This window comes from Lytechinus pictus, chromosome 8, assembly GCF_037042905.1.
Source record: "Lytechinus pictus isolate F3 Inbred chromosome 8, Lp3.0, whole genome shotgun sequence".
NCBI classification, from domain to species: Eukaryota; Metazoa; Echinodermata; class Echinoidea; order Temnopleuroida; family Toxopneustidae; genus Lytechinus; species Lytechinus pictus.
The window spans coordinates 13,720,343-13,732,796 of record NC_087252.1 but is presented as its reverse complement, the minus strand read 5'-3'; the positions used below and the strand labels follow the sequence as shown (position 1 = coordinate 13,732,796).

Genomic DNA, 12,454 nt, shown 5'->3' with positions numbered 1-12,454 from the left:
TGATAAGTGATGACGTCATCCACTTACTATTTATTTTGTATTTTTATATGGAATATTGTAGTTTTCTCCTCATTTGTAAGTGAAAAAAAAAATTCTTCCCTGAACATAGTTAGCATTAATTTGCTTAATACTATATGGTTCAGTCAAGCTGGTCCTTATTGTTAAATCTGTAAAATATGAAATACTGTATAATCCAAACAATGAAAAACAAAAGAAATAATGAGTGAGGGACATCGACTGTTTAATTTGCATGTCACTGAGTTGTATCACTGATTGTAAAAAAATAAGCAAAAATCGGAAATGCTATAACTTTCTTATTTTACATTCAATTTTGGCGACATTTTCAGCGTTATGCTTGTTAGATTTTTTCTAATTATTCAAATCAAAATTTTATGGGGTGGATTTTACCTTTAAGAAAGTAGTTCATTCGCAAACCTATATGTATTTATATGTAGGCCCATGGCAATTAAATGAAACTACATAAATACATGAAACCATCTTGCACTCAGCCACATGCATTATGGTTTCCTTACATTCCTTGCATTATGGTTTCCTTTTCCAAATCGACAATTACGTATTTATATAGAGTTGAATTAAACAGTTAAATATACCGTGCAGTTCTCGATCCTCTCTGGTAAGCAATATGACCCCATATGACCGTTATAGCTCGGTCCTTACTGTAGGCATGGACCGAGGAGGTTCAGTTTCGTTCGAACAGCACAATTGGATAGTTCATGGTTATATAGGTCCATGGTTGATTCGATGCGGATGTTAGTAGATATGCATACACACATTCAATGTAAAAATATATATATATATCTCGCATTGGACCTTGAACTTTCCAGTACGCTTTGCCTATATATTTCTACTAGGCCTAATAAAGTCATAATCATGAGAGTAACTTGGAGTCCTTTGGACTATGTACCTGAAGCAATAGTATAGCTGATAATATAATGGGTGTGACACTCGCTCTTGATTGGAGTATGCATTAATTGCCGCACATACATATGATGATCATATACTTCGTACTTACATATACATCAATCTACTTACCTCCTTCCAAACATAGATACAATACAATGCACACAATACATGGTATTCGAAGCAAATGAAGTACTCCGGCAGCCATTTTTGTCACGCGATAACAATGATGTCAGGGACATTATATGTAATGGTAATGACAAAATCCGGGGAATTCCCGGCCAGTGCGTTTTTTGCGTAATACGTTGCGGATGATATAGGTAGTTGTACATAAGTATCATTCGGGACATGCATATATATAATATTCCGGGATGTGTAAACCTCCATACTTGGTGCAATGCATATTAGTTGGAAGAGCATTATATGCGTATTATGATTTCCATATATTAGGATCATCGAGGTGGAAAATAGTCAAACGACAGTCACAAAGGAGCCCGCGAAGACTTGTTAAGTGGGTTATTCTGCACACAGCGAAAAAACTCGTTGAGGGGGTGTTTGGAAAAAAATTGGTCACGCATGTGTACAGAAATACATTTGACTGGGTTGGTTGGGAGACGATGACAACCCGAAACACATTCAGTGGTTGATCGAGGGTACGTTGGAAATCAAGATCAAAAAGTTTGTGAAAAAGTCTTGCAGGGGGCCACTTCCAGTAACGAATGCGGCGTCCATCGTCCATGAAAAACACAAGTATTTTCCATGTTCTGAAAATGAATCCCTTAACAGTTTCCAAATATTGGCGTAAAATCCAGGACCTACCCTATCACAAGTATTGTATTTTGCATTAATATGTCTTACTTATTGAAGAAAACCTTCAATAACAAGCTTTGCTTTTCATCAGGTTTCTATTTCATTTCATAACGTTATATTATATTTGGCTTTACTTAGCCTAAATTGTTGACAATTTTGGAATGATAAAATTCGTTATCAATCAATCAATTGGAAACAAACGGCGCCATAATTATGTTACGGCACCCTTATTGGTGATTACACATTTTGGTAGATTTACCCATTACTGTGCAGGGCATTGACATCATATTTTGGTAACCTTTCTCTCAGTTGTCTGTACTAATTCACTTAGTAAACAATCATGACAATACGGACAAAATACCGGCCAGCATTTTAGTATTTCGATACCCTCGCAATTAAATCGATCTTAAACACGTTCAGCTTTCCTAGCGAATTATCCATTGACAGTATTTTTATGCTTTTGACGCCCTTATTACGTTACGTACGTAACGTGCTTGAATATCCTTTTTACTGACGCGTTTCTTTGGGAACGCATGGTATCCACTCGTCAATGGAAGTGCCCCCCCCCCCCCCCACCAGGAAATGTTTATGATCGACTGAAATTGGCATCAGTGATTCGTAAAGATAAGCCATTTTATTTTGTAATGTCTTCTTTTGCACACGATTGTTTTTTACATTCTCTCCATTTTATGTGATTTTCGTATTGGTTTATAGCTTCAAATTTAACTCTTTAAAGAGTTAGAACATTCAGTGTATGGCTGGTCATTATATTCTCAGCTGATTCAAATCCCTGAAAATTAAAGTGTATATGAAAAGCACTTCTTTCATTCCCATCTTACCTCTGAAAAGTCGGGGTGCGGAATATGAAGGAGTGATGATGAAAGGGCCGGAAGTTCACCCTGAAGAAAATTTTGTTATAAAAATACATTGTAAATAATATTGGGTAAAAATAAATGGGCAGAAGTGCTCCATGAGGTAATTACAGTATGTGTCCAACCTATTTTGGGCAGTCGCAATTGGGGAAGCATATTGTCCAGCAAAGTAAAAAAAAAATTAGCAATTACTTTAGAATGGGGAAAATTTTCTTCACACGAGATACATAAAAATGCCCAAAAGAAATGCCCAATGTTGGTTTGACACATAATTACCCTCATTGAGCACTTTCACCCAATATTTTTCAGAGTGTAGCAGATGAAAACAATAATAAAATATATCGTGGTGAAATCATGGTGAAAGTTTGAAGAAAATCCATTAAAGATAGGTATGATTTTGGATTTAGATTTGTGACGTCATAAACCAAATGCATGAATTTCAGTTTTTAATGGTTCTTGATGACTTAATTCGATACATTCATGATCGGATGTGGAATGTTAGTCTATTGACTTACAAAGGGTACAGTAGAAACCATTTTCAATTTTCTAAGAAAATGACATTTCATTAATTTTTCATGATTCGGTATGCCGGTAGGAATTAATGCTTCTCGCATGTGTCACAAATCAAATAATTAATATTCTAAAAACTTTTTTTTCTTTGAAGGATTTTTCTCAAACCTTTTTGGCATTATCTTTTTATTTTTTTCTGCTATTTTTACGATGAACTTTTAGTCAGCTAGGTTTAACTTCCCCTTAGTCACCCTAACAAAAAGCTTAAATGAATAAATAATGTGACAGTTCGAGGAAAATTCATCGGATTTAAAAAATATATGAACACTTTGATTTGCTGATTTGTGACGTCATATGTCCGTAGCATTACTATATATGTAATTTTCTTTAAAAAATACGTTTTTTTCAATTGCTTTTAAATATCGACAGACAAATCCTTTCGCATCTGATCCTAAATTAACCATAAGAAAAGAATCCATGTATGCATAGATATTACATGTACATGACATATGGGGTAGCTGCTCTTACAAGTTTATGAGCCTCAATGGGAATTAGATAAACTGTGACTGGCCAACACAAAACCAACAATTGGATGCGAGGACAGGTTCTCTGTATAAAGTTAAAATAATCAATGGTCTCCAAAAAGTAAAATTTTGAAATTTAGCTTATCTTAAAGAATGATAATTAGTCTTAAAACTGTCAAAATTTGAAATTATATAACTGAATGAAAGGCAAGACAAAAGAGTTTCTTTGAAACTCGTTTTTTTACAGACCACTAGGAGGTGTCTTAGTATGCACATCTCATGCTTGATTGAACCCCAAACTTTATTTTCTCATTATTTCTTAAATATCTCACTGAATGTCTTCAGCATTCCATCAAGTACTTGTGTGGGTTATTGTTTATCAATTTTGACAAGATATATATCATTGTAAAGCTTAGCGTGTGATTTTTCAATAAAAATTTGCAATTTCATTTTGGGCGACTTATTTTTGGCATTGGCGTGGCAGGTCACAAATGGTAAATGGGATGAGACCAAACGGAGAGTAGATGGAGCAGGTGTCGAGTCCTGAGTTATCGGCAATTTACCCTGTAAGGGATCTTGTCAAATATCAAAACCGCATCTTTCTGGCAGATATCCTGCAAGCATTTTTTTTTAATTACCCCCCCCCAAAAAAAAAAAAAAAACCAGGGAAAGCAGGAAAGCTGCAATGAAGAAACACATAGCATCCTTATACATTGTAGCTTACAGGATTCCAAGGGCATAGGATGGGGGGGGGGTGCAGAGCGGGTCCAGCTGAGGCAGGTGTTCCGACAATGTCAAGCAAAACAAAACTTGTACCCCTTCTTCTGCTTTCAACAGCTGATTTTCCAAACTTTAGTTCCACATCCCCAAGATGTGCACACCCATACCACTTTAGTTCCACCTCCCCAGAATGTGCACCTCCCAATGCTCAAACCAGTCTACGCCCTTGGGTTCTTGCTAGATGGTGCGGTACACTTTTGTCAAGTCATTTTAAATCTTCAACCCAATCTGCTCACTGTTTATTTATTATTCCCAGCCAGAATCCTATTTCATGCATAAAGCTGCATAATGAATTCATATGACATGATAAAAATAAATTGATTAAATAAATTATAGCTATGCCATATTGCAGATAATGTCATTTTCTCTTGTCAAACAATGGTTTTTGCTGCAATCGCACGATCCATAGCCAAGGTTGGGTAGAATAAAGTTGTTAATTGTTACCTCAAACATAATTTTAATAAGACATATCAAAGCCTGTAATGACAATGATGTGGTTGTATTCAGATTTATTTTACAAACTTTCTATGTCTATAAATAGTTTTACACTGTGACTACATTTTTAAAACTTACCACTAGCACACACAAACAAATTAGAATGGACGGCCACAAGAACAGAAATGCCTCCAGCAACCACATACAAGCAAATGGAGACATGGGATATATTGAATACCACCTTTGCAATATTTCTATTCTCCCCTACTTCAATTACTACTTACTATGCAATGATCTGAGATAATCTTAAAAATGAACAATTTACACCCAAAAAAAAAGTTGTTAAGGTGTTTCTGCTCAGCCATTTCTCACTTACAAATTATTATGCAATGATCTGAGGAAATTTTAGATACCAACATTTCAGTTGTTGATCAAGGTGAAGAATGTAGGCTAAGAACTTAAACTAAATATATGCCACATAATTTCAGCTAGAATTCTGATAATCATCATTCAGCATTTAATCCTCCCCATTAAGTAATGGGGGATGCAGAAAAACTATGTGGCATAGCCATAAGGCACCAATCTTTAAAAACTATCCTGCTTCTTCCCTTTCGACAAGTGGAACGCCTCTGGCAGTCTTGCCTACATTACACGATTCGATATAGCAGCAGTGCTGACTTTGAAAACAGCTACTGAATAATTATTCATATTAAACACAATTCATATAATATAATACTAGGTTCATTGACCCTAAATGACATTTCACCTTGATCATGTGACCTAAGACTTGTGCAATACGATCAGTGTTATTTGATTATCCGTTTCATGTATGTCCACATTTCATGAACTACATGAATATCCATAAACTGTTAAATTTATGATGGCAATTCAATGATTGCCCCCAACATGGCAAAAGTTCATTGACCTTAAATGACCTAGGTCATGTGACCTGAAACTCGGGCAGGATCTTCAGTAATACTTGATTACCCTTATGTCTAAGTTTCATGACCTACGTCCATATACTTTCAAAGTTATGATGTAATTTCAAAACATAACCTTTGGTTAAGATTTCAATGTTGACCCTGCCACCCCTACGTTGGAAAAGCGGCACCTATAGTCTTGCTCTGCTATGCAGGCGAGACAAAAATGTCAAAGCAGGAATGCTGTGAAAAACAATAATTTAAGGGGAGCCAAACAATGTAACACAGACTTTGGTAAGTGATCAACCCTTGAAGGGGTACTCCAGGATGAAAATAATAGGATTAAACCCTAACTAGGATAGGGGATTTTGTTACATCAAGTGGCCTAGTTAGCGTTAGATAGAAGGTAAGTCGAATCAGACAAACATAATACTGACAATTTCATTAAAATCAAACAAGGAATAACATAAGGAATAACATGAATTTTTTTGCATTATGTAAGAGAAACAGTTCTCTGCATGTCTTCGTGGATATGCTATGAGCAAGCTGATATCCCCTCTTATTCTCTTGTACTTTATTACATGAAATTATATTTCTTAAAATTTTGTCCTCCCAGAATGAAAGAATTGGTTTGACAACTTAATTAAGAAAATCATTGATACAACTCATTTTGTTCCAAGTGAGAAATACCATACACACATGTTTGAAAACATGAAATAATCATCATTTAGTGTAATAGCTTTAGTAAAGGAAAGTGGGGGCATTACACCATCAGCCCATCTAATGCATATTCATGACGGAGTGCACATAATTGTTTTCACAAAATATTGCAAAAAAATATGCAATAACTTTGAAATTATGAAATTTTCAATGTTTTCCTTGATGACTATTACTCAATTAGATATAATTATTTTCAGTCCAGGATTCCTGTTTGAATATTCTCTGACATTCAGGTCAAAAGTAGAACTACTCGATAGAGCACAATTTAAATGGCATCACTCACATCCAGTGTTAAATAGATATTGTTAAATAAATAAATAAATACAAAGGGTTGAATAAATAGTTATGATCTGGAACCATTGTCTTACGGGAGTGAATTGCCACTAGAATTCGGTGAGAAGGCACTCTGTCCATCAACAATTTTATCCATATTATTGGTCACCATAGCAACGATTCTACCAAGTTTATGAGACAGCTGGCCTAGTGTTTCGACAAGGTCTACCATTGGTAGCTTGCGCAGTTCACCATTTTCGTTATCCAATGAGAGGGCTTGATCTATTGAAGTGTGCCTGTGGCCATCTCTAGCGGGGAAGCCCATTGGCTCGTTTGGATGAGTCGAGCTGACTGCGGTACCTCTCAGGACAGGACTGCTCATGATTGAACGAACAATGTCAGATGACGGTGATGACCCACCACGTCCATCTGAGCTCATCCCTGAATCACTTTCTCTTCTTGATAGCAAAGGCATAGACTGGACACGCCTCACCAACTCGACTTGGTAGCACCTACAATTTTAAAAAATACATAGATCGTTTATTGAATATTGGCAAAAAGAGTTTGAAAGTAAGGTCTGCAAGCATGAGGAATAATTTGATGAATTTGAAGGAATTTTTTCACTACACTAGTTTGAAATTCTCATTATTATGAGAACCATTTATTTCACATAATACCAATTACCTATGAAGATGAACTTTATTCTCTTTATCTAACACATAACCTATTTTTTTTCTCCCATAAGCATACATGAACAAAATTTGATGGTCCCTCTTCGATTATTTCTTTGGATACTTATCAATAAACAGAAAGAGGATTTATTTCCTATGAAGTACAGAACAATCTTATGGGTGTCGGTGATACGTTGAAGTATGCAGGTGAGACAAAAATGAAAACGGAAAAAAAAAAAGGAAAAGTACATGGAGGGGAATAACAAAACTAAAGTATGCTTGTCTGGGTTATCCCCTAAATAACCAAAATATCAGATTTTTTAAAAGCAAGAGGGTGGTCAGTACAATCTTTCAAATATCAGATGAAGAGGGCTTTGTTTTTAACAGACATTTTTGAAGTTCCTTTTAAAACTTTGGAGTGATGCTGACTTTTCAAGAATATCATCTAAGCCATTCCAGAGGATTTGATCTCTATATCTAACACTCCTTTGCCCTACATTCGTTTTGAAATAAATACTATGACACATCTTTGAGTTCCTGGTATCATAATTATGGATGAAATCATTTAAGGTGTAACAGATAGAAAATTGTTGTGGTGATTGACTTTTGGTATATCTATATTTTGACAGGTTATGTATCATTTAAAAGCCTACATGTAGAATGTGTTTTCTTCAAACTCAATGATATACTCATTGTTTTGTGGTGGCTTGTTGCACATTGCTCCTCCACAAAGGAATTAAATCTAGTACCTCATATTATCATAGAGCTGCCTCATCCGATGACATAGTTTGCTGGTATCTGTAACCATGGAGACCATCTGCTGGTAGACCTTTTTATCTTCCATCAGACATCCCTCTACTACACTCCTAAGCTCTTTCTCCTGCAAGACCTGTGCTTCAAGTTGTTCCTTTTTCATGCTGTCCTGTAACAGTAAGAACAAGTAAAGGTTGAGTATAAAATGACTTGTTTTTAACTTTATCTACACATCCAAATCTTTAGGGGGAGGGTGAAGATCATGATGATCTGGAAGAAAATTCACAGGATAAAGAAACAAAATGTTCTATGGGCTTGCAAAGGTAATTTGAAAAAAAATCTGCTAATATGGTATGACATGAACAAATTATAAATCATTTAAATTGGTGCATGATATGAAACTACAAACCTATAAAAAGAGCCCCTACATTTTTGTATGAATTTGTACTATTATGTTCTTATTGTTATCAAAATTTATTTCCCTCACCCAAACTGTAAACTACACACCAGTTCTACCCCTCACTCTCATCTTAAATTCTAACAAACTCTCATCGTCACCCACATCAAAAGCCGTACACCGGCTCCAACCCTCAAACTCTTCATAAACTTCAAGTCTGATCTTAACCTCACCCTCATAAATCTCATACAAACTCACACCCTCCCCACAACCTAAACTTCACATCAGCTCTAACCCTCACTCACATCATAAGCCTCACACCAGCACTACCTCCCACCAACATAAACTCACACCAGCTCTAAACCCTCACTCATGTCATAAACCTTACACTAGCTCCAACCCTCCCCACAACCTAAACTTCACATCAGCTCTAACCCTCACTCACATCAAAACCCTCACACAAGCACTAACTCCCACCAACATAAACTCACACCAGCTCTAACCCTCACCCACATAAGAGACCTCACACTAGCTCTAATCCTCACTCACATCATAAACCTCACAGTAGCTTTAACCCTCACCCACATCATAAGCCTGAAACCTTGAAGAAATACTCTTCCCAAAAGCGTTCACACTGTCCTGGAGAGGGTTGTGCGGTGTCAGGTGCTGCCAGTGCTTCAGGTGATGTGGTGATCCTGTGGTGGTATTGTTGGTGCACTATATACAGTGTACCGCACACTAGCACTCACACTAGCTTTCACCCTCACTCACACCATAAACCTCGCACTAGCTCTAACCTTCACCCACAACAGTAACCTCACACAAGCTCTAACATTTGCCCACACCATAAAAATCACACTAGCTCTAACCCAACACCCGCATCATAAATCTCACACTAGCTTTCACCCTCACCCATATCATTAACCTCATACTAGCTCTCACCCTCACCCACATAACCCTCACACTAGCTTTCACCCTCACCCACATAACCCTCACACTAGCTCTCACCCTCACCCACATAACCCTCACACTAGCTCTCACCCTCATTCAAATCATACACCTCACAGTAGCTTTAACCCTCACCCACATCATAAGCCTTAAACCTTGAAGAAATACTCTTCCCAAAAGCGTTCACACTGTCCTGGAGAGGGTTGTGCGGTGTCAGGTGCTGCCAGTGCTTCAGGTGATGTGGTGATCCTGTGGTGGTATTGTTGGTGCACTATATACAGTGTACCGCACACTAGCACTCACACCATAAACCTCGCACTAGCTCTAACCTTCACCCACAACAGTAACCTCACACAAGCTCTAACATTTGCCCACACCATAAAAATCACACTAGCTCTAACCCAACACCCGCATCATAAATCTCACACTAGCTTTCACCCTCACCCATATCATTAACCTCATACTAGCTCTAACCCTCACCCACATAACCCTCACACTAGCTTTCACCCTCACCCACATAACCCTCACACTAGCTCTCACCCTCACCCACATAACCCTCACACGACTAGCTCTCACCCTCATTCAAATCATAAACCTCACACTAGCTCTCACCCTCACCCACATAACCCTCACACTAGCTCTCACCCTCACCCACATAACCCTCACACTACCTCTAATCCTCACCAATATCATTAACCTCACAATAGCTCTAACCCTCATATCATAAACCTCACACTAGCTCTTACCCTTACATCATAAACCTCACACTAGCTCGAACACTCACCATATCATCAACCTCACATGACCTGTCACCCTCACTCACATCATTAACTTCATACTAGCTCTAACCCTCACCCACATCATAAACCTTTCACTAACTCTAACCCACACCCTCATCATAAACCTCACACTAGCTCTAACCTTCATCAACATCATAAACCTTACACTAGCTCTCACCCTCACAGTAGCTCTAACCCTCTTCCACATCATTAAACGTACACCAGCTCTAACCCTCATCATAATCCTCACACTAGCTCTAACCCACACCCTCATCATAACCCCCACACTAGTTCTCACCTCACCCACATAAAACCTCTCATCAGCTCTAACCCTTACATCATAAACCTCACACTAGCTTGAACACTCACCAAATCATCAATCTCACATGACCTCTCACCCTCACGTCATAAACTTCACACTAGCTCTAACCCACGCCCTCTTCATAATCCTCACACTGGCTCTAACCCTCACCCACATCATCAACCTCATATCAGCTCCAACCACATCCTCATCATAAACATCACTAGCTCTCACGCTCACCCATATCATAAGACTGACACTAGCTCTAATCCTCACCTACATCATAAACCTCACACTAGCTCTAACCCTCACCCATATCATAATTCTCATACCAGCTCTTATCATCACCATACTACAAACTAGCTCCATCTTCACCCACATCAATAACCTCACACTAGCTTATGCCCTCACTCATATTATAATCAAAATAACTCTAACCCTTATCCTCATCATAACCCTCACACTAGCTCTCACCCACATAAAACCTCACATCAGCTCTTACCCATACATCATAAACCTCACACTAGCTCTAGCACCCACCCACATCATCAACCTTATATCAGCTCTAAATCACACCCTCATAATAAACCTCACACTAGCTCTCACCTTACCCACATCATAACACTCAAACCATCTATAAACCTTAACCTCATAAATCTCACTTTAGTTATAACCCATGCCCACATCATAAACCACACACTAGCTCTCACCCTCGCCCACATAAGTCACACACTAGCTCTCATTGTCACCATAACCTCAAAACTAGCTCTCATCTTCACCCAAATTCAGAACCTCATACTAGCTCACATCCTCACCCACATTATAGACCCCACACTAGCTCACATCCTCTTATTGTTAACCTGCAACTATCTCTAAACCTCACATTCATCAGAAGCCTCATACCAGGTTTAACCCACACCCACAGCATACACTTCACACCAGCTCACACTAGCCCTATCCATTCCCCTCATCATATCAGCTAACCCCACAACCACAACATAATTCCTACTCTAGCTCTTACCCTCACCCTAAACCCGTCATATATCTCCCATCAATTTGAAACCCACAACATCATCTCAAAACTCGCCTCAGGTCTAGCCTATCATCACCATACACCACAAACCAGCTCTACCCCTCACAGTAAACATTAACTTAATCCCAGCCGTCGTAATAAATTTCACAAATACAAAATTCAGTTACATGTACCTCTGAGAGCTGTATCGCCATTTCTTGCATAGCTGTTTCCACCCTATCTGCATACACCTGCTCCAGTGTATTACTGAATGGCACTGCCTGACTGTGCCACCTAGCTATAGCATTGGTCAACTTGCGTCTCGGCCCCATTAACCTTGAAAGGAAAACATGAAAACAGAATAATGATTAAGGATAGGACCTCCATTAGCACATAAAGCTTTGTTGGCGAGCAGAGCTACATAATGGTTTGGGCATTCAAGTTTGAGCATTCAGGTTTGGGCACCTCGATCATCCAGGCATTTCTAAAAATGCTTTTTTTTCTCATATTTCCAATTTCAGACAGGATTGTTGAGTTGTAAATTGTCATTTTTTTTTATTCGTTGCTGAGATTTGTCTTCAGAATGTGATTTAATATAATCATAGAAGGGACAGCAGATATCTCCTTATGAGAGCCGTGACCCAGCAACCATTCACTTTTCTTAAATTCTTAATATATGGTGCCAAAAGATACATTAGACTTGAAGGACAACGGTGGTTGTCTGACAATTGCATATGTCATGCAGGGTTGCAAGGTCATTGATTGAGTTCTAACTCTCAATACCTATAAAAAGAAATCAATGAAAATGGGAACGGAAGCAATCATGCA

At 38.1% G+C, this 12,454-nt stretch overlaps 1 protein-coding gene across 1 annotated transcript in view; it reads right to left on the bottom strand.

Annotated features, from left to right (window-relative positions):
* Nucleotides 1–4,909: 4,909 nt before the first annotated feature.
* Nucleotides 4,910–12,454, bottom strand: part of LOC129267151 (uncharacterized) — a 14,153-nt gene continuing 6,608 nt past the window's right edge. The window contains exons 4-6 of the mRNA XM_064104114.1: nt 11,821–11,962; nt 8,186–8,358; nt 4,910–7,277 (exon numbers count right to left, since the gene is read on the bottom strand). Of these exons, the coding sequence (XP_063960184.1) occupies nt 6,857–7,277; nt 8,186–8,358; nt 11,821–11,962 (736 nt within the window). The 3' untranslated portion in view covers nt 4,910–6,856. The remainder of the gene's footprint in view (nt 7,278–8,185; nt 8,359–11,820; nt 11,963–12,454) is intronic.